General features: G+C 39.6%; 1 protein-coding gene across 2 annotated transcripts; it reads left to right on the top strand.

The window, feature by feature from the left end:
• The first annotated feature begins 505 nt into the window (after window positions 1–505).
• LOC131016628 (rhodanese-like/PpiC domain-containing protein 12, chloroplastic) lies at window positions 506–4,157 on the top strand. 2 transcript variants are annotated; one of them, XM_057945340.1, is made up of 8 exons: window positions 506–873; window positions 1,321–1,437; window positions 1,839–1,930; window positions 2,323–2,423; window positions 2,517–2,627; window positions 2,942–3,050; window positions 3,543–3,593; window positions 3,961–4,157. In XM_057945340.1, exons 1-8 carry the CDS (start codon window positions 648–650, stop codon window positions 4,039–4,041), a joined length of 888 nt encoding a protein of 295 aa, XP_057801323.1. In that variant the 5' UTR covers window positions 506–647; the 3' UTR covers window positions 4,042–4,157. The 2 variants fall into 2 exon arrangements, with proteins under 2 accessions (XP_057801323.1, XP_057801322.1); XM_057945339.1 differs by lacking the exon at window positions 3,961–4,157 and having other exon boundaries at window positions 526–873; window positions 3,543–3,758.
• The last annotated feature ends 17,763 nt before the right edge of the window (window positions 4,158–21,920 follow it).

The raw sequence follows: 21,920 nt of genomic DNA on the forward strand, positions 1-21,920 counted from the left end.
TTTACCTATTGAATACTGGCAACCAAAGGTAATATCAGGGATAGAGTGTGCTATGAGACAACCGATCAAGATTGATGGCACAACGCCTGATGAATTTTACATTTTTCTTCTTTCAAATTTTAAAGTTTGTAGTTTTTATAATTTGGTGGCTACGAATTCGAAGTTTTTCTTCTTCCAAATTTTAGAGCTCTTAGTTTTGAGAATACGGTGACTATAAGATTATGAGGAGTTATCAGAGATTTAATTTAAAAGTTAACAATAAAATAGTATATTTATTATTATTTTTATTATAATTTTAAAAAGGAGCTATGATGAGTAAAAAGAAAGCTATGAATAGAATTACCTAAAGAATGAGACGAAGAGAGTAGAAGAGATAATGAAGATATTAGTAATTTTTTTTAATAAATAAAGTGATTTATTGAATTAAAACATCTAAATAAAAAAAAAGAACGAAAGAAGTACGTTAAGCGAGTCTAAAATTACAATCACCGTCCACATGTACACTAGTTTTAAAGATAATGCTTGTAAGTTCTAATTCTAAAAAAATTAGGTGATTAGAGAAAATTGAGAACCCCAACCAATCCCAAAGACATACTCACTTCTACTTGTGCAACTCCAAATCGATCGAATCAAGAAAATTGTGAGCAATGATAAGAGTTTCATCCATTCACCTTTCCCCCTTTGTTAGCCGTTTTCCGCCGCCTATCTTTTCTCTTCTTCCGGCGCTCATTCTTCCATCCTCGCCGCTGCCGCTATCTCACCGGAGAACCGCCCACTCCTCGCCCATTGATCGTCGCAATTCTCTGTTTTTTAGCTCTAAGTTCATTCGGTTTCCGGGAATGTCCGCTCCTAAGCGCAATCTCATTGCCACAGGTCTGTCAGCGCGCTTAATATTTTCTTATGAAATGATTGATTTCATTTGAAGTTCTCGTGTTTTTGTTGGATGTTCTTGTTGGAATTTCATCCCTTGCTGTACTCCGGATGATTTTTTTCCTTTGTGTATAATGATTCAGGATTTTTTTTAGTCTTCATTATCTTTTTAGTTGCCGAAACTGGTAGGAATTTTAAATCGGATTGACATCTAGGTTTTGTGTACCTGCATTGCTTGTGCTTGTAGTCAGTGTTTGTGTTTTGTGTTGAACCCTACTAAAACCCTGTTCCTCATCAGTTATGCGTGCTTCCAACCCGTGAGATTCAGCATTTATGGTGTTTGTGAATGGTCCAGAGATGCTTAAAATGACTTTACGCTGTATTTCACTTTTGATTGACAGTTTGAGTTGACTTGAATTGGATATGGTTCTGTTTATGTATTACCTTCAGCTTCACTCAGCACCTCGAGCAGCTCTGAAGCTGGGAGAGAGATTTTAGTGCAGCATTTGCTTGTCAAAGAAGAAGACCAGAAGCTGTTGCTTGAGCTACAGAAAAGAGCTGCTGAGGGTTAGTTCCTGTATTTTCATTGTCCTGCTGGAAGGATAAGAATGCACACACCACACTAAAACAACATTACGTAGACTAGCTGCAGGATTTCTATATCAAGTCTTGATTATAGAAAAGCAAACATTTCTTATGATATCCTCTATGTTCTTACCACCCAGTCCCCAAAAATCTCCTTTGTTTTCAAATCTATTTCTAATAGTAGGAAATATACAGCATACCAGTACTTACTATGAATACATGGGGTGCCCTTTGTAGAGACATTGCTACATTGGAAATGCAAGCTTTACGCATGGTGTCACTGCTTTGAATTTTTTGTGAATACTAGTACTTTAAAAGCTTAAAAGACTTCTTCATTTTTCACTTGTCATTTGGGTAAAAAAAAAGGCACTTGTTACATTCAGGAGAGGACTTGAGTGACTTGGCTGTAGAACACTCGATATGCCCATCAAAAGAGGAAGGAGGTATGCTCGGTTGGGTGACAAAGGGGCAGATGGTATGCTGTTACGTTTATGTTTATATTTGTATCAATGTATCTCTAAGTAGTTTCAATCAAATGGTGAAAATGTTGTTTTCATGAAAGATAAGTAGATAACTAAACTGCATTGTCTAATGATGATAGGAAATAGACTTAGTTTCTCATGTATGAATCAAAATGTGTGCAATTTAGAAGTGGCTGATGTATGAGAGATGTTGGATGTTGAATTATCGATAAGAGTAGCTTAAAATCAGGCTATGTTTTGTCAAAAGAACCACTTTTTGCAGTATCCCAACTTGTACGTTGTATTAAATGACTGCTGTCGTTAATCCATCTTTATACTCTTTGTTAATATTGACAGTACTTGCAATTTTGGTTGTCTGAAACTTCTTCTTGGTGTGATGTATCAGGTGCCAGAATTTGAGGAGGCTGCATTTAATGCTCCTTTAAATAAAATTGTGAGGTGCAAGACTAAATTCGGGTGGCATTTATTGCAAGTACTGTCTGAAAGGTAATGTTTAAACTCTGAATGTAATCAAAACTTGTGTTTACTAGAGTTGGATTTATCAATTCCTGAAAGACACTTCCCTTTCTTAACTTGCAGAGAAGAATCAATGCTTGCAGACATTCAGCCTAGTGAACTCCACGAGAAAATGCAAGATCCATCTTTTCTTGAAGAGGCACAGCTGATTGACGTTAGAGAACCAGATGAAGTGTATGTATATAATTCCTGGTGCTATATTTGAATTACACCAGTAAATTATAGCTAAGAGAAGTCTGTGGTTGAAATCAACCGTTTAGGAGGTGTATATGTTTAAACTTGATTAGCAACAACTTATTGATACATAAAAATGTTATTGATGTGAAGAACATAGTATAAATTTTTTAAAGATGAATATAATCTCGAACACATCATTAAATACTTGAAACTGGGTGACTAGATGAAGAAGAGTTATTCCAAACTTTGAGTAGTACATTACAACGGGATAAAGATGTCACTATTTCTTGTTACATGTCGATCAATAACAGGTCCATAGCCTCGTTGCCGGGTTTCAAAGTTCTTCCACTTCGCCAGTTTGGAAGTTGGGGACCAGAAGTTGCAACAAAGTTTGATCCAGAAAAGGATACCTATGTTATGGTATGTACATCATGTTAGCCCATAGCCATAAATGCAATTTACTTGTGTTATGAGACTATCTTGGCTGTGCATGCTGTTGCTTAAAAAAGCCCTTAAATATCGTAATCTTTAATACTCATCTGAAACTGCCTGCTTAAAGTGAATGATTGCTTGTATTTGTGAATTTTGCTACCATTCATATTGTTATTACATGGATCCTACTTAATTTTCCTCTAAAAATAAAAATAAAATTATCCTGGTGATTTACATGTTGTAACATGTTTCTGTTTGGACAATTATGGTGGACACCGAGTATCTAGTTTTACCTTTATGGAAACTTAAGGTTTATGAGCATCTATGTTTTGGTGACTGTTGCCAACAGGTGCATGAATCTTCACTTGCATGTTTGTACACAAACTAGCTTCTGGATAATTTTTCCTTCTCCCAATCTTCTCGTATTTGTATCTCTTTGCCATTTGGCTTATTATTCAACATATGTTGTCTCTAATGCAGTGTCATCATGGTGTCCGGTCAATGCAAGTTGCTCAATGGTTGCAAACACAGGTAATCCCTTTGCCTCTATTTACAATAAACTACAAATTCTGGAGCGAGTCAGACCAGTCTTTAAGGCACTATTTTCAGTTCAGGATCCAATAAGATTTATAAATGTAAAATTATGCCTAAAGCATCCCCATTGTTCACTATAATTGTCTATATTGAAAATTGATACACATGTGTCAATATTATGGCACTGGGTCAATTTTATTCAAACAACTGAAAATTGAAATTGTGTCTTTGGTGGTTGATGTAAAAATGGTTTTCCCAATATCAGATCCGGCATCGTTGTGGTTAACAATTTTAGTGATGTCTGTAGTTGAAGTTGCATGCTGTTCCACAGATTAAAATTTATGTGGATTTATATGATTGACAGGGATTCAAGAGAGTATTCAATGTGACGGGAGGCATTCATGGATACGCTGTAAAAGTGGACTCATCCATTCCTACTTACTGATAACTTCGCGTCATTATTTCCTAGAACAATAATAGGTTGTTAACTATTCAGAAATTTAACAGTGAACTCCAGATTTTGATTCCGACTTAAAATCTTCATTGCTTTTTGTGGCATCATCCAAATCTTACCAACGAGCAGCTAAGATTGGAAGATAGAATTTTGGATAGGAAATAATGTGTAATGCGGGTAGCATGTCGCTGTGGCATCATACTCCCTCCGTCCCAGCTAACTTAATCAATCTGTTGGGTACAAGATTTAAGAAATTAGTGTTTAATGTTTTAAGTGTGTCTGGTAATAAAGTGAATAAGTGATTAAATGTTCATTGATTTATATTTATTACCAAAATGACCTTATAAATATACATTATTTATTACCCAATGACCTTGTATTTTTGTGCAAGGTTCATTTACTTATATTTTTTAGGATAAATATCACTTTTTGGCCCATCGTTTCAGCGTTTTCTCAAAAATATCTCCCTAAGCATAATTATAAAATAATGTTTCATTTTTTTTCTTCTTTGTGGCCAGCAAAAGTTATCCAGCAACCGGAAATTGATGTGTTTCGGCCAAGTGCCATCGTGGCAGTACACGCATAATAAAAAAAGGAAAAACTAAAGAAAATCCACCTATTTTATCTCTCTTATCCAGCAACCGGAAATTGATGTGTTTCGGCCAAGTGCCATCGTGGCAGTACACGCATAATAAAAAAAAGGAAAAACTAAAGAAAATCCACCTATTTTATCTCTCTTATCTTTATCTCTGCTCTTCGTCAAAGCTTCAGCCTCACCGCTCACGATTTCCTCCTCCTCAAGCTTTCTCTTCTCCTCCAGTTCTGCCAGATCCGCTAATGTTTCCACGTACGCCACCAATTCTTCGTTCGTCTTCCTCGTCGATTCAACTCACACTGTGATGAGAGGAATAAGGATCCTGTCCTGTTCATCGTGCGGAGTTCAAACAACTGCTTCCACCGCTTGCGGAATATGATCCACCCCAGTCGATGTCAGATATTGAGAATGTTGAATCTCTGGAAATTTAGGAGAATTTTACGTTTGATAAGACGACTCTTAATCTTCTACTTCTTCTTCTTTTAATAAATTGCAATTACCTCTACACAATTAAAACTCTCTTAATTTGACTTTCGCACCGTTAGTGATGTCACGGTTGATTGCTTTCTGAGGCACGTTGAGGTAGGTGCTGGTGGCCGGGCCTGGGGCGTCGTCGTTCTGCACGAGGGCCGCATGAGCAATCGAGTGGCAGGCAATGGTAGGCGATCTTGATGATTCTTCACCGTCTTTGTTTTATTATTCTTTACTGTCTTTATTTTTGTGGATGATTCTTCATTTGTTTTCTTTCAAACATACGTTTTTTAAAATAAGTGGTTTTTCTTTAATTTTTTTTTATATTATTATTCCACATGTGCTGCCACGACGTCACTTGGCCGGAACACATCAATTTTCGGTTGCCGGATAATTTTTGCAGGTCACAAAGAAAAAAAATGAAACGATGGGTATTGTTTTGTAATTATGTTTAGGGTGGGATATTTTTTAGAAAATGCTCAAACGATGGGCTAGAAAGTGATATTTACCCTATTTTTTTATAGGGATCTCGCGAGAGATGTTTGGGCTGGTAGATGGGTTAAGCCCAATTATGCATAGATTAAAAATAAGGTGATTCTATTCATAGCCTCAATTTTATTTTTTTTATAGCTCCCTATCTAAGATAATAATTAAAAATAATTAGTAATTTACTATTTTACCTTATATATACTTATAGACTCCAAATTAAATTAAGAGTAAAATTTTGAAGTAGCCAAAATGAAGCATAAAACACAATTTATGGCCACACATTGAAAAAACATAAAATTTGGCCATTTTTATTGATTTGGACGTTTTTACCCTTAATGAGGCGACCGGGTAGGATCAGGCATGCAGGTCGCGTGCCGGGTCGGGTTAGGCACTTACGGCACTATTAGTGCCATAAGTGCCAAGATTTTACTTTGATTTTATTTTGGATTTCTGTTGGCACTTATGGCACTAATAGTGCCATAAGTGCCAAAATGACTATTTTACTTGGTTTTATTTTGGATTTTCGTTGGCACTTATGGCACTATTAGTGCCATAAGTGCCATACGTGCAGCACAAATACAGAAACAACAACATCATTTAAACTCTAGATGGAACATCTAAACCCTAAATGGATAATCTAAACCCTAAATGGAACATCTAAACCCCAAATGGATAATCTAAACCCTAGGGGGAAGTGTGCACTTATGGCACTAATAGTTCCATAAGTGCCATACGTGCAGCACAGATCGGATCAGATCAGATCTGTCGATAGCTGAAATCGAAGGAGGCGGAGATCAGATCTGCCGAAGGAGGAGGCGGCGCAATGATCAGATCAGATCCACCGCCGCTGCCTCATCAGATCAGATCCACCGCCGGAGAATCGGTTTTTGCTGAGGTCAATTCGGTGAGCGAGGCGAGGTCTCTGAACAACGGCGGTACGCTGCCGCTGAAGCGGTTGCTGTTGTTTTGACCAGCGTGTCTTGCAAATTGGCGTGATTGAGAACTATCGCCGCCACCACTTGGCCGGCGGAATTGCCTATGAAATCGACGGAATCGGAGCAGAAGACGCTTTTGAAGGAGCAGAGTCGTCTGAAATGGTGGTTTTCCAGGCCTGGAGGGCGACAAAGGCGACGCTGAACTGAGGCAGCGGATGAGGAGGTCGGAGGGTTCCACCGCCAATCGACACACCTCCGCCGCCGCCGTTAAACTCTAATTGGAGAGAGTTTTTTCAGAATCAAGTGGGCTAGGTCACGCAAGTTAAAAGGGTATAATAGGCATACCGTTTAATTAATGGCCAAAATTTTATGTTTTAAGATTAGGGGCCAAAAATTGATTTTCATTCCTCATTATGGCCATCTGGGTGGATTGTTTCTTAAATTAAATATGCATTTATAGTCCGCTGGCGTAAATATATCAAAGAAACACATTTATGTAGATATGAACTCTATAAAGAAACACATTTACTATTTTTACTTATTTTTGTGTATGAAAGTATTTATTTATTTATTATGACGTGTAAACTCTATGATAATAACACGTAATACTAATTTTCATTATTGAATCCTAATGAAAATATGTATCCGCGGGGCCATTTTGAAGAAGAAAACACAAATTTTGGCCCCGAATTTCAAAAACACAAAATCTAGCCTTTTTTAGCCGTTCTGCCCAATATACTCTTGTCCGCGCCCCTTCTCTACCTCGTTCACTGCCCTGTTGGGCGACTGCTGGCACAATTGGCGCTAATAGTGCAGATTGTTAGTGCCATTTGTATCAACTGCCAGCGGCATCGGGAAAGTCAGCGGTCGCGCCTGAATGGCACAATTGGCACTAATAGTGCCAATTGTGCCATTCATATGGTACTATTAGTGTCATCGGTACCAACTGCCAGTGACCGCGAGAAAGTCTGCGATCGCGTCTGAATGGTACTATTAGTTCCATATGTACCAACTGCTAGCGACCGCAGAAAAGTCAGTCGACGCCTAAATGGCACAATTGACACTATTAGTGCCATTTGTACTATCATAACCCGCGAGTCCAACCCGACCCGAAGCCCAACCCGCGCGCGTAACCCTAACCTAGTCCGCCTAATCAAGAGCAAAATAGTCCTAAAACGTAAAAAAAAAATTGCCAAAATTTGTGTTTTGTAGATGAGTGACCAAATATTGTGTTTCATTGTTCAATATGGCTATCTCAAAAGTTGACTCATAATTTTAAATTTATATAATAACTATAATTATCATTACACTTTATATAAAGGTGAAAATTTATATTTTCAAATTCAGAATTTTATTGAGTAAATGATTTGAATTATTTTATTTTATTTTTAAAATATATTTTATATTTATTTATTTAAATATATTATTTAATTTCAATTTTCATCGTGCATCGCACGAATGAGCGTATTAATTACTAGCATAACTTTGGAGTTCAGACTAAACAGGAACTTACAAAGGAACTGTAAATAGCTGAATCCCAACTCCTACGAAACTACGAACATTGAAAAACAACGTAGTACATTATTTTGAAGAATATTCACTTATTAGTTATTAGTGTAGCATTTTGCATACTTTAAACAACTAATAGTAATTTTTATTTATTTATTTCCAAGACTTGTTTTATACCTATTGAAAATTTGTTACTTTCGCAAATTCAGATAAGTTGAATAAAATTATCAAACAATTCACTCAACAATATGTAGAAAAGCATAAATATAGCGAAAAAGTAAAGTACACACAATGAATTATGTTTATACTGCAATGTTAATTAATTTCAATTGTAAGTTCACTATTGGTAAAGCATAAATGAACGACGAACGTTTGCTTGGTGAATTGTCGGTTAATTACCTAGAGTTTGATCGGAAAAGTAGAAGAGGATTGATTGAATTGCAAAGAGCACGAGAAAATATTGCTGCAGTTGTGAAAGTATTGAAAGCGTAAAATTACAAGGCACGCGTTGGTAGCTATTTATAGATTACACGTAAAGGGCAAAATGGTAACTTCAGTGCCAGAGCATGCGCCTTGCGTGGTCGGGGGCATAATAGTAAAATTGCCCTCAAGCGGGAGATTTTCCCGCTCTTCTGGTGGTTCCTCTGGCGAAGATCGTTACTCTGGCGAGAATGACTTCTCTGGTGTGGGTTGTTCCTCTGATAAGGCCCAGCTTTCTGACTTCTCTGCGAGAGCCCGTTTCTCTGATGAAGCTCGCTCCTCTGTCAAGCCCGTTCCTCTGGCTAAGATGCTTTCTCTGCTCTGCACATATTACTCCTCATCAACTATAAAAATCATTTTACAATGAAGATACATGAATCATTCAATAGAATTTCTCTAATTGAATGAATTTGAAAAGAAAAGAAATCTCTTCTAATCCCATCAACTATGCTAGCAACAACTTAATGAAGCTAATCTATGAACGTCAAACACAGAAACCTACCGACTAGCCCTAACAAACGAGTTTCCCACTCAAAGATTGTTAGACACACGAGTCTCCCACTCAAGATGTGTTTTGAACTAGATGTCGTGTCAGATGTTTGATCATTAGCTTCCTAATTCTGCACTAGTGTTTCTTCGTGTTTGAACTGGTACTGAATGCAATGAGCTATGCCCCTATTTATAGATCCAACATCGAAAATTCACATATTTCAAAGTACATTTAAATTTCAAATCGAAAATTACATGGAGTTCAAATTTCCCTCTAAAATCTAAAACTATAAGACACACATAAAAACACAACTCCCTTCAACTTTAACATAAAGAGACTGAATTTTCTACAACAAAACCGCTCAAATCTGAGTTCATATTCAACAAAGAGAGGTACAAAGTCAACGAGTAAGGGTAAGGGAAATATTGTTGTCTCCATTTTTCTCACAACGAAGTAGAGATCTAGGATTTTGCTGAAGAGGGTTGCGGCATCAAAGAGGAAGTGAAAGTAGAGAGAGTTTGTGAGTAAAAAAAAGGAATTTAATTTAGGATTTCAACAATTAAGAGGTATACGGAGTTCATCAGTGAGGGAACTCATGACCTAATTTTTTTCATTCTAAAACTGGGCCAGAAATTGTGGAACGAATCAAAATGAAAAAGAGAACACAAATAATGGAATGAAGGGAGTATTAACGAAAACCTATTGAAATTAAGGTTTATAATGCTGAAATATTATTAATACTGTAATAATTATAATGCTGTAGTATTTATTTTGTGCTATTGAAATTTATAATACTGTAGTAATATTTTTTTAAAGGTTCCGAGGGGTTAATTTTCTGAAAGGTTATTAAATTATGTTATTTGTATCAAATTAATTATCAAACTTTAATTTAGTTTAAATTAATTACTAAACTTTCATTTTGTATCATTGTAGGTTTTATTTCAGTTTTTTCTAAAACAGAGTTTAATCCAATTTTCCAATCAATTTTATCATACGTGGCAACTAAAATACTGCATAAATATACTCCCTCCGTCCACTAATTCAAGGTCTTCTTTCCTTTTTGGGACGTCCACCAACTCAAGGCCTATCTATTTTTAGTAAACTTTTATACATATTTTAATCCAAAAAGTCAAATGTGGGTCCATTTCTCCACTCAACTAATTAAAATGTGGGTCTCTTTTTCCACTTAACTAATAAAAATATATTTTTTCCTCCACTCAACTAATAAAAATATATTTTTTCTTAAAATCCGTGTTTTGCCTCTTAGATCTTGAATTAGTGGACGGAGGGAGTATACATTATGGTTACATTATACTCCCTCTGTCCATGGAATGGATACCCATTTGGGAGTGACACGAATTTTAAGAAATTGATTAAGTTTGTGTGAATGGAATAAATGGCACACTTTTTATTGTGAGTGAGTTGTGTGGGGTACACTTACCAAAAAAAGAAATGGATACTCATTTGGTGGACGAACCAAAAAAAATATGGATAACTCATTTGGTGGACGAAGTGAGTAGTATATTATGAGATGATCTCTTGTACATTCATTCGCATGGCGAGGATAAATGGAATCCACTTATTCATTTATTTATTTATTTACTTTTAATTAATTAATTTGTCAAATATTATAATTATAGATAAATGTTTAACTCTATTTATTATCGGATTTCTTTTCTCATCGGATTTCTTTTCTCGATTATTATATATAACAAAATTGTGTGAAATTTCACAGGCACATACTTAGTTCAGGCAAATATGATCTTATTTGATGTAAATTTTAGAAGTAATTTTCATAAAATAAAGTGCAAATTGCATGAAAATACCCCACTTTATACTAAAATCTGATTTTTTTGACAATCTTTTTAATTGTAGAAAAATTTTTAACGACGTTTCAATTGATAGCAATGTCCGTCCGGAGTAATTTTTCGACCAAATTAAATATGAGTTGGCAGCCGGAATGCCAACATGGCATCAGAAATACCAAATCACACCCACACACCTCCCTTCCACGTCACCCTCCCCCTCCCACTCCCACGTCACTCTTCCCCCTCTTCACCCTCCCTCTCCCCCTCTCCCCATCGTCTCTCTCGCTCCCTCCTTTTCTCAAATCGCCACCGTCGCCGTTAAGAACTAGCGCCGCCGCCGCCTGAGCTTGCTTGCCGTTGAGGGTTTCTGTCGTTGCCGCTCAGCAAGAAGAGGACAACCATGTTCTCCTCGAAGAGCAAGAAGGCAGAGATTTCGGCTGGGCTGAAGCTCCCGATAGCGGCAGCGACGGCGGAGAGACTGATGTGTTCGTTGAGCCGCCGAAGGAAGGGGAGGCCGCAACGGAGTGAGAGACGAGAGAGAGAGAGAGAGTGGCGGCCGATCTGAGAAAATAATTAGGGCTGATATAAAAATTTGAAGTCTAATTCCAATTACGAAACCCTTCTCTCTCTTTTCCACGCTACCTCATCTTCGTTTATCTGCCCCTCTCCCTTACGCCACCTCTTTCTACTGAAACCCTAGTACGTCATCACATCGATTGATCCATTTGAAGCCACCTTCTTCTAACGGCGATTTCTTTGGCTCTCATCGTCCCCTCACTGGATGACGGCTCTGAGTTGTGGGTTTGCTGGTGGTGGGAGAAAACAGAAGCCTAAGCCCTTGAATCACCCCAATTTCAACGCCACTCATCTCGATACAGTTCCTTCCTTCATCGCTAGCTCCAACTAATTGGGCCTTTATTTTTCCCCAAAAATGCGAAGGCAAATATGATCATATTTGATGTAAATTTCAGAGGCGGCGAGCGAGCTCAGGCGGCAGCGGCGATTTGAGAAAAGGAGGGAGCGAGAGAGAGACGATGGCGAGAGGGGGAAGAGTGACGTGGGAGGGCGAGGGTGACGTGGAAGGGTGTGTGTGGATAATTTGGCATTTCTAATGCTACGTTGGCATTCCGACTGCCAACTCAAATTTAATGGGGTGTATTCGTTCAGGATTTTAATAGATTTCTGCAGACTTTTAAAATCTGGGTGTATTCGTTCAAGACTTTTAAAAGTCTATGAAAATCTAGAGGTATTCGTTCAAGACTTTTAAAATTCTATAAAAATCCAGAGGTATTCGTTTCAGACTTTTAAAAATCTATTAAAATCTAGAGGTATTTAAAAATCTATGAATTTTAAAATTGGATTGATTTTCATTGATTTCATTCAAAAAATACACATGAACAAATCTGACCTCAGACCACGAGATTTCGGAAATCTTCAAATTTCAATGCCGGCTAGGTTCCAGCGGCTGCGGCTCAAGAAGCCAACGCCGACTGGGTAGCGACCGCGGCTCAAGAAGCCAGCGATCGCTGGGTCCTAGCGGTCGCTAGGCAAAATATTAATTTTATCTATTAAAGTCTTGAACTAATACACCCCCCTTAATACCTTTGACATGAGATTTCGTTGTTCTCCGTTGGTTTGTCACCCAACAAGATTTGGTTCTTCTCAAATAGATAAATAACATACATACAGTTTGGACTTCATTCTGGGACACAACTTGGTCCTGCAAAAAAACAATCACGAGAAACTAAGAAAAGCAACCCGATTTCATGTATCGATCATCATCAACAACAGCGATAGTAAGGTAAGAAAGAGTACACGAATATAGAGAGAGAAGCTTCATTAGTTCGTTGTTAGAATATAGTGAAGTCTCTTCCTTGAATCTATTATTTGTTTGTAATCACCGATACACGTACGTATACGATCTCTTCATGTTTTTTGAGAAAGATTACCTCTATTTGTTTGAGAACCATTTCGATGTTTTTTGCATATTTTGATTGATTATAATACATGTTGTTGCTTAATTAAATCATCTACTTGAGGTTTTAATTTTTGTTGAGAAAAAGGCAAAATATTGATTAGAGGCCAAGGGTTTATATAAATATGTTGCCTAGCGGTTGCTGGGCAACATTCTTGATCATTCAACGATCACTAGATATTAAAATTTTATGAAGCCAGCGATCACTGGAAGCTGTCCCAGCGCTCAATTAACTCCAACGAGCACTGGGATGGTCGATTTCAAATCCGTAAAAATCACGTCAAATTCTTGTTAAAATCCCTACAAAATCCGTTCAAAATCTGTTTAGAATTCCAAAATACATGAAGAATCAGTGTGAAATCTGTAGATTTTTAAAATCTCTGGATTTTAAAAATCTATTAAAATCCTGAACGAATACACCCCCCTTAATTTGGCCGAAAAATTACTCCGGATGGACATTGCTATCAATTGAAACATCGTTAAATTTTTTGCTACAATTAAAAAGATTATCAAAAAATCAGATTTTGGTATAAAGTGGGATATTTTCATGCAATTTGCCCTAAAATAAAATAAGACTTTTCTTATGAGTACTCCCTCCGTCCCACGAATCTTGACACGTTTGAATTCGACACGGGAATTAAGGAGTTGTAGGTTCGTGTTTTAAGTGTGTAGTTAATAAAATATAAAAGCGATAAAGTAGGAGATAGAAGGTAATAAAAGTGATAAAGTAGGAGAGAGAATATAATAATTATTATCCAAAATGGAAACGTGTCAAGATTCGTGGGACGACCCAAAAAGGAAAACGTGTCAAGATTCGTGGGACGGAGGGAGTAAATAAGAGTAATACTCCCTTCATCCATTAAATATGATTCCATACTTTTGGGCACAATTATTCAAAAGGAGAATAATTAAGAATAAAAATGATAGAAAGTGATGGAGCCCATAATTTTTTGTGAAAGAAAGTGATTTTTTTTGGAATGAACCATTATTAATGAGACAAACAAAAAAGGAAAGTAAGTCATTATTAATTAGACGAATGAAGTAAGATTTTAAGATTTTTTATTTATAAATGAAACCTTTGTTTGAATGTAAACAATATTTTTTTTATAAAATTAAATAATTTTTTTTAAAATAATAATAATAAGACTTTATTTGAAAATGAGAGTAATCAAATAACTTGAATCGAATAGCCGGAAAAATCGAATGAGTTGATCCAGTTAATATTCCTAACTTTTTTTTTTTTATCGGTAAAATTAAAATTTTATTAAGATAAAAAGCAAGGCACCAGGGATGCCAATCAAAACAAGAAGGAAAGATTGAAACCCTTTGAGCACCACATGGTGAAAGGGATTCTCAACTCCAAAACTTTATAGACCTCATTCCAACTCCAAAGTCTACCCTTGATCTGTAAAACAAGTCTCTCAATATCCCAAATCTTTCCTTGAAAACGACTCTCGTTTCTTTTTTCCCATAGTGTCCAAACCGTTCCCACCCATAACACATTTAGCAATCTTCTTCCTTTCTTCTTTTTGGCAGCAGAGATGAAGGAAGTGTAATGATGGAGAGTACCTCTAGGATTTGCCGTTTTGATGTGTAACCATTGGAAGATTTGGTCCCACACCGCTGCAGCTTTCGGGCAATGAAGAAACAGATGTTCCGTCGTCTCCTCTCCAGCGACGCAGGCGTTGCATCCTCTCTCTTCCCAGCTAATTTGAATTTGTCGTCTTCTTAAGTTGTCACAGGTAGCCAAACGATTTCTAAGACATCTCCACGCTGTCACCTTGGCTTTGTGCGATGTTGGAGCCTCCCAAACCATAGCCATCTCAGCCGGTTGAGTTTGTTGCGCCTCTCTGGAAGCCGCCACCAAATCATAAGCCGACTTTGTTGAGAATTTACCGTCCGTAGTTGCCCTCCAACTCCATCCATCAGTTAAACCTGTAGAAGGGACAAAAGCAGCAACATGTCTCAAAAGTTCCTCCACCTGTCCATTCTCTCTTTCCCTCAAATCCCTCATCCAATTCACCGACCACACCCACTCTTCTCCTTCCCAAAACCCACTCTCTCCGACAAGGGCTTTCTTATTCGAGCACAAGTTATACAATCTCGGGAAAGAGAACTTGAGAGGTTTGTTAACAACCCACACGTCCTCCCAGAACATTGTATTCATCCCATCCCCGAGACTGTGTTGAAGGTGATCAATGAACCATCTATCGTCTCTTCCTCCCCCTTTCTCCACAATTTTCGCCCACCACCCCAACTACCTACTTCTTCCCACCATCGAGCAATCCCCCTCTTCGCCCTAGACAAGTTCCCCATAAATCGATTTGATCACTCTCGCCCACAAAAATCTGGAGAACAAGGAATTGAGGTTCTTGAGCACAGTCTTGGGAATGAAAGCGTAGGCCAGTTGATATACCGGAATAGATTGAAGCACCGCTTTGACAAGAGTGATCCTCCCTGCCAACGAGAGAGGTCTTTTTCTCCAGCTTGCAATTTTGTTTGAGACTTTATCCACCAAGAACTTCCATTCGCTAACACCATTGCTTCGGCCTCCAATTTTGGTTCCCAAGTAAAGACACGGGAAGTAACCAATCTTGCAATGGAGAAACGAAGCCCATGTCCTCTCGACTGACACATTCACTCCCACCGTCATCAGGCTGCTCTTCGCGAAGTTGACAGCAAGACCCGAGACAAAATGAAAGAGAAGCAACAGACTTTTCAGTGATTCCACATTACGCTCATCAGCCTCTAAAATGAAGATGGTGTCATCCGCGTACTGGAGATGTGTAATCGGCACTTCATCCTTACCAATCTTAACAGGAAACAATAACTGTCGTTCCACTGCTCTCTCAACAAGCGCTTTCAACCCTTCCGCAACAATGAAGAATAAGAAGGGAGACATCGGATCACCCTGTCTCAAGCCTCTCTCCATTTTGAAATCTCCCGTTGATGACCCGTTAACAAGGACACTTGCCGTGGCTGACTGTAGACACCCTTGAATCCATTTCCTCCAAATCCCATCGAAGTTCATTCTATCCAGCAAAGTATCCAAAAAATCCCATTGAACTGAGTCGAAAGCTTTGGCAAAGTCAATCTTAAAGAATATCCGGCTTCGTCGCTTCTTTTTTGACTCAACAACAACTTCATTCAAAATGACCGCACCATCGAGAATGAACCGCCCTTTAACGAAAGTGCTTTGATTATCAGAGATGATCGACCCCATCACCTTCGTCAGTCTCCCCGCCAAGATCTTTGCAATGATTTTATACAAGCTGGTAATGAGCGAGATTGGACGAAATTCGTTCAACGAATCAGCCCCTTCTTTCTTCGGTATTAAAACGATGAAAGAAGCATTACCTCCTTTAGGAATTTTACCGTTCGCGTGGAAGTCCTTCAAGACCTGGAGGATATCCTCCTTAACCACATGCCAAGCCGATCTCCAGAATGAAAAGTTAAAGCCATCAGGTCCTGGACTCTTATCGCCAGAGCAGCTCCAGACCGCTTCTTTAACTTCTTCGGGTTCGAAACCTCTAATCAGCCAATTTCTCTCCTCATCAGAGATTTTCCTTCTCACAAAGTCAATGGGAATAACAGGCATCTGTCTATCTTTCCGCTTGAAAAAGGTTTCAAAATGATTTCTCACCCTAGCTTTTACCTCTTCCGGTTTGGAGATCCATGAGTTATCAAAGATCAGTCCGCCTATGTCATTCTTCAACCGCCTCCCTTTAATCGCCTTATGGAAGAAGCCAGAATTCACATCTCCCTCCTTAAGCCATTTCAGTTTAGCCTTCTGTTGTAAAGTCATCTGCTTATGCTTCATCTGAAGGGAAATGAGAGCTTGGAGCTCATTTCTCCTGATAACATCCACTTCGCCTAAACAACTCTGCTCGTCAAGCTCATCTTTCTGTTGTAACTCCTTCTTTAATTCGTGAATTTTAGAATCAATCTCACCAAAGGAAGTACGATTCCAAACTTTTAAAGCCTCGCGAAGTTTCTTCAATTTCTCCTTAACCACGAAAAAGCTCCATCCCTGACAGTCAGTCCCCGTCCACACTTTCTTTACAACATCTTCAAACTCCGGGTGATTCGTCCAAGCATTTAGGAACCTAAAAGGTCTTGGTCCCCAATCCTCCGTTCTAGTAGTGAGAACAATTGGGCAGTGATCCGAGATCGAACGCTGAAGATCGCGTGCAGAACTTCCTTCCCAAGTAAGCATCCAAGTTTCGTTAACAAGGAAACGATCGATCTTGCTCTTGCATTTGCCATTGGGCTTGTACCAAGTGTACTTTCGACCTTGTGTATGAATTTCCTTCAGATCGTTCCCCCTAATAAAATCCTCGAAAAACCTCGCATCCGACGCTCGAAACGTCTCCCCGCTGCCCACCCTCTCTTCTCTTCTCCTGACTGCGTTAAAATCTCCCAAAATACACACACTTCGATCCGCATTCTGTTCAACAATAGAACCAATTGCATCCCAGAGAATCCTCTTTTCCTTTGATTCAGTTGGCGCATAAACATTGATAATGCAACACAAGAGACCGTCCTCCTTGTACCTACCGTTAACAACCACGGCCCCCGGTAAATCCCAAGAACTAGATGCTTCGAACACCTCCCTATTCCATAAACACGCAATTCCCCCAGCTCTCCCCTCAGAGTTCCTGATTGCCTTATCTGTGTTATTAAACCCCCACCAAGAATTACAAAAAACATCACTAAAAGTCTCCATTTTTGTCTCTTGTAAACAACAAATATCAATCTTATGCCCTCTTACAAGTTCCATAATATCTCGCTGTTTCGCAATACTCCTCAAGCCCCTAATGTTGTATGACAGTAAATTCATGGACAATTCATCTGACTCCCAGCATTATTGAAGGAAAGGAAGTTACCTTGCATCTCGATTTGGCGGACAATCACCTCTTCTTCAGTCTGACTTGAAAGACCTAACTTCTTCCCAAAGTCCCAGATTTTCTGACCTGAAATTCCCCCCTCCTCTGTCAAAAGCAACCCTTTTTGTCTCTCCCCAATGTCTTCCTCCTCTGCGGCCTCCTCCTCTCTCCCATTTAGTGGTTCTATTTCAGAGATGAAACGCCCCCAATTCTCCTTCTCTCTCGCTCTATTCTTCTTTTTCCCTTTACCTTTTTTTCCTTTTGTGCATCGGTGATCAGACCTTTTGTTGTTGGAAGGCAGCCTAACTTCCCCTGCTTGGGAGCCCGAAGAATCATCCTTTTCGGTCCTAGACACTCCCTCAGAATGGTTGTTTTCTTCTACAAAAACATTCACGTCGAGACTCTCACTGTTATCTTCCAGATCATCAATACCCCCTTGTAGAAGAATGGGTTCCTTTTCTCTCTTTTCTCTCACAGCAGGAACCGTGGGCAAGGAAATAGGTACCTCGCAAAGAGTGGCCTGCTCGGCCCTGCAAGAAGACTGGCTTAAAACTGCGGCAGCAATCGCATTCAAAAGCAGTCTCGAGCCTCCCAACGTTGTCTCCTCATGATTGGTAACCTCGACTGACGTATCTGCAATGGTTTGTTGCGAAGGAATCGGAGAGTTCAATTCTTGGAGAACTGAGACGTCTTGCGAAGGAATCGAAGAGTTCAATTCTTGGAGAACCGAAACGTCTCCATCTTCCACACCGATGCCATCCATCATTCCAATGGTAGCGATAGCCTGATCCATGGATTCCACTCCATCCGACCATCCTGGATCCGATTCCGATTCCGACTCGTCTAAATCCGGTACTCCGAATAAGGACGAGAGTGGGTTATCCTGAATTTCTTCAATGCGAAGTGTGAAACTAGCTCCATCAATGCAGCACTCCACTACTTGCTCAATGGATTTGAGACCTGTAGAGATTTGGATCAAAGCTTCGTCTAATTTCTCTCTTTCTTTCGTGAGTTCGTGAATTTTCAAAACCCGCCCAAATTTTGCCGTCACCGAATCAAAGAAACGAGAGTTCCATGCATGAAGCGGGATCCTAATCCATTTCGTCCAAATAGATCGCTGCTGGTGAACATCCACGAAGTTCCATTTCCTCTTCCAAAGAAACCAGAAGTCACTCCATTCATCTAACTCCGTGAGAACTTCTTGTGTTGGCAGTTCGCAAATACTTCGGATGAGCACCAAACTTCCCCCCATCGTCGAAACTTTCAGTTTCCCGGCACATTCGCTGTTGATTTCTTCTTTGATTTCATCCCAGAAGAAATCATCTTTGATGAAACCTGTGAATGTTCCTTCAAGCCACTTTGAATCCTCCTCCGAAGTTTTGAATTGTAGCTTTTCTCTTGTGCTGGATTCTCCTTCAGAGACTCCAGTGAGAACTTCTTTAAAGGAAACTCCCGGCTTCTTCTTTGCAGAATCCAAAAAATGGAAGTAGTCTGGTTTCTTTCCAATATCTCTTTTGGCGTCGAACCCCTTTTTTTCTGCATCCCTCACCACCCTCTCAAACCTTGGTTTAAAAACTCTAATTTTGTAGCTTCCAATCCAAAGTTGATTCAACTGTTCAAGCAAACCTTCCGTATCCTCGACACCTTCGAATCGGACAAAGCCGAAAGGCTTCCCTTTTTTATCTCTCTTATTGGGACAGAAAATGTCAGTCGGAACGCGGACGGCACCAAACTTCCTTCTTAAGAAATCAAAGCTGCAATGTTCGGGGATGTTATTGAAGAAGAAGGTGACTCTCTGTGATCTCGGAGGAGGTTTAACCTCTCCAGTGGATCGACCAGCTCCAGTCCTCCAAGTCTTCGGCTGTCTATGAAAGTTATTGCTCCGTTGATACACCTCATTGCCTTCTGCTCTGGTCCTCTCGTGCCCCCTTCTCCTCACCACCCTCCAAACCTCCTCGCGACTCATGCTCTCCGGTCAATGAAATAGGAAAAAACTCTCAACCAAGCAACTTCAAGTAACACCACAATAAATTCAACTCAACAGCCACTGGTCAGTTCAAAAACATTCAAGGTAATCCATTATTGCAAATATCCATTCCAGTAAGCATTCAAATCCAAGGAAAATAAGTTTGAAGAAGATGAATCCGTAAACTGCCTCTATTCGAAGTGTTGTGAAATCCAAATCCCAAACTCCAAACCAAACGCCAATTTCATAGTAGAGAAGAGACTACGATAAGGATGAAGGACGGCACAACGACAGAGCTTTCAACCATTACTAGATAGCTTACATTGGCGTCGGAACTTGGGTACAGTGACAGCAGAGGCCCTGGCCAGAGCGGGAGAAATCGGCCGAGAGAGACTGCAGGCGTTGAGATAGGTGGCTGGTTGGCGAGATTCAGAGCATAGCGTCGTGACTACCGGCGTTGACCGATCTTGCGCAGAGGTGGGATGTCTGCTGGGAGAATTGCACTCTGCGTCGGCGGCTCCGGTGGCTGCGACTGCAGCTACGACTCTGTCTCCTAAGCGTCGGAGGTCTGCTGGGAGCCGGTCTGCTGGGTGGAGGAGGAGCGGCGCCGATCGATCTGCTGGGTGGCGGAGGAGAGGCGTCGGTCTGCTGCCTCAAAATTTGTTCAATGGGAGCCGGTCTGCTGGGTGGAGGAGGAGCGGCGCCGATCGATCTGCTGGGTGGCGGAGGAGAGGCGCCGGTCTGCTGCTGCCTCAAATCTGCACGACTGCAGATCTGCTGGAAGCCGATATGGTGGATGGCGGTGGAGCTCCGCTGGGAGAAAACCGATCTGGTGGATGGCGGAGGAACTCGCGAGGAGACAGATTGGGCGAGAGAGAGAGATCGCGGTCAACTATCTCCAAATCACGATCAGATCTCTCTCTGCTTGCAGGCTGCGTGCAGATCGTCTCTCTGCGGTGGCTGGGTGTGTGCCGATCGCCTCTCTGCTGCTGCTGCTCGGAGGCAGCGGAAAGAGTCAGGTGACGAGGCGGCGAGGCTCAGAGGTGCGGCGGCTCGACGACTATAGTCTCAGAAATGTATCATACCACACCCTCGTACAACTCATTAGTTAATATTCCTAACTGTAGTATATAAAAAACCCACAATTTTTATTGTTATTTGTCCAGGCCATGGTTTGATTTGGGGCGGCGTAGAATTCAACTTTCTAGAATTTATCAAACACTTGATTCTGTATATAATCCAATTGGAAATTAACACAACTTAATTCTTTTAATATGTTTATCGAAATCACAAGACTTGTAGCCCTATTAATTTGTCAATCTCGTCATGGTTTAGTCCCATTATTTTCAAAATCACAAAATTTATTATAAACTTTATAAAATAAATTTTTTAATAGTAAGAGTCAACACAAAATTTATGGTATAATGAATAAAACATTGATTTTTGAAATCAAAGATTTTTGGTTCGATTCTGAACTTAAGCATTCTATGCCGTCATATTTCATCCGCCGGTCTTTGAAACTGGTGTTTAATTAGTGGACTAGAGGGTGGTGCGGGCTGCGGCAATTGCGGGCCGATGGACACGGGCACCAGCAACATGGGAGAGGCGGTCTGGAGGGCGGTTGAAGGGTGCGGCGCGGGCTATGGCAATTGCGGGTCGACGGGGAGGCGAACGAAGGCGCAGAAAGAGAGAGAGAGAGAGAGAGAGAGAGAGTTGTTAGGGTTTGGCCTGGACTGATGTTTAATTAGTGGAATGGGGCCTAGTGCTAATAAAAAATTACATGATTAATTTTTTATTTAATAGGGTATGAGATATTACTAGTGAGACGTTCTAATATAATAATTGGGACATTACTTATGGGACGGAGAGAGTAATATTTAAATTGTGAGAGAACATTAAAGATGGAGAGAGTAGGATGGAGAAAATGTAAAAAATTGAATTATAGGAGAGAGAAAACTTGGGAAAAATAACTACTGCAACTGTGTTTTCATATATTATACCCTTTCGTCCATAATATCGTTTCCACTTTGTAGACAGCACGGGTTTTAAGAAAGTGATGAATAGTAGTTGATAGTAATGAGTATTATTGTGAGTGGAGTTTGAGTCCCACTACAGTTGTGAGTGAAAATTTGTGAACTATATTGCTATAAATTAAAGTGAAAATAATATTGTGAAATGACTAAAATGATAAAAGTAGAAACGATATTGTTGATAAAGAGAGTATATATTAATTTAGCCCTTGGCCCACGCTCATATATGAGACCGT

Source organism: Salvia miltiorrhiza, chromosome 1 (assembly GCF_028751815.1).
Source record: "Salvia miltiorrhiza cultivar Shanhuang (shh) chromosome 1, IMPLAD_Smil_shh, whole genome shotgun sequence".
NCBI lineage: Eukaryota > Viridiplantae > Streptophyta > Magnoliopsida > Lamiales > Lamiaceae > Salvia > Salvia miltiorrhiza.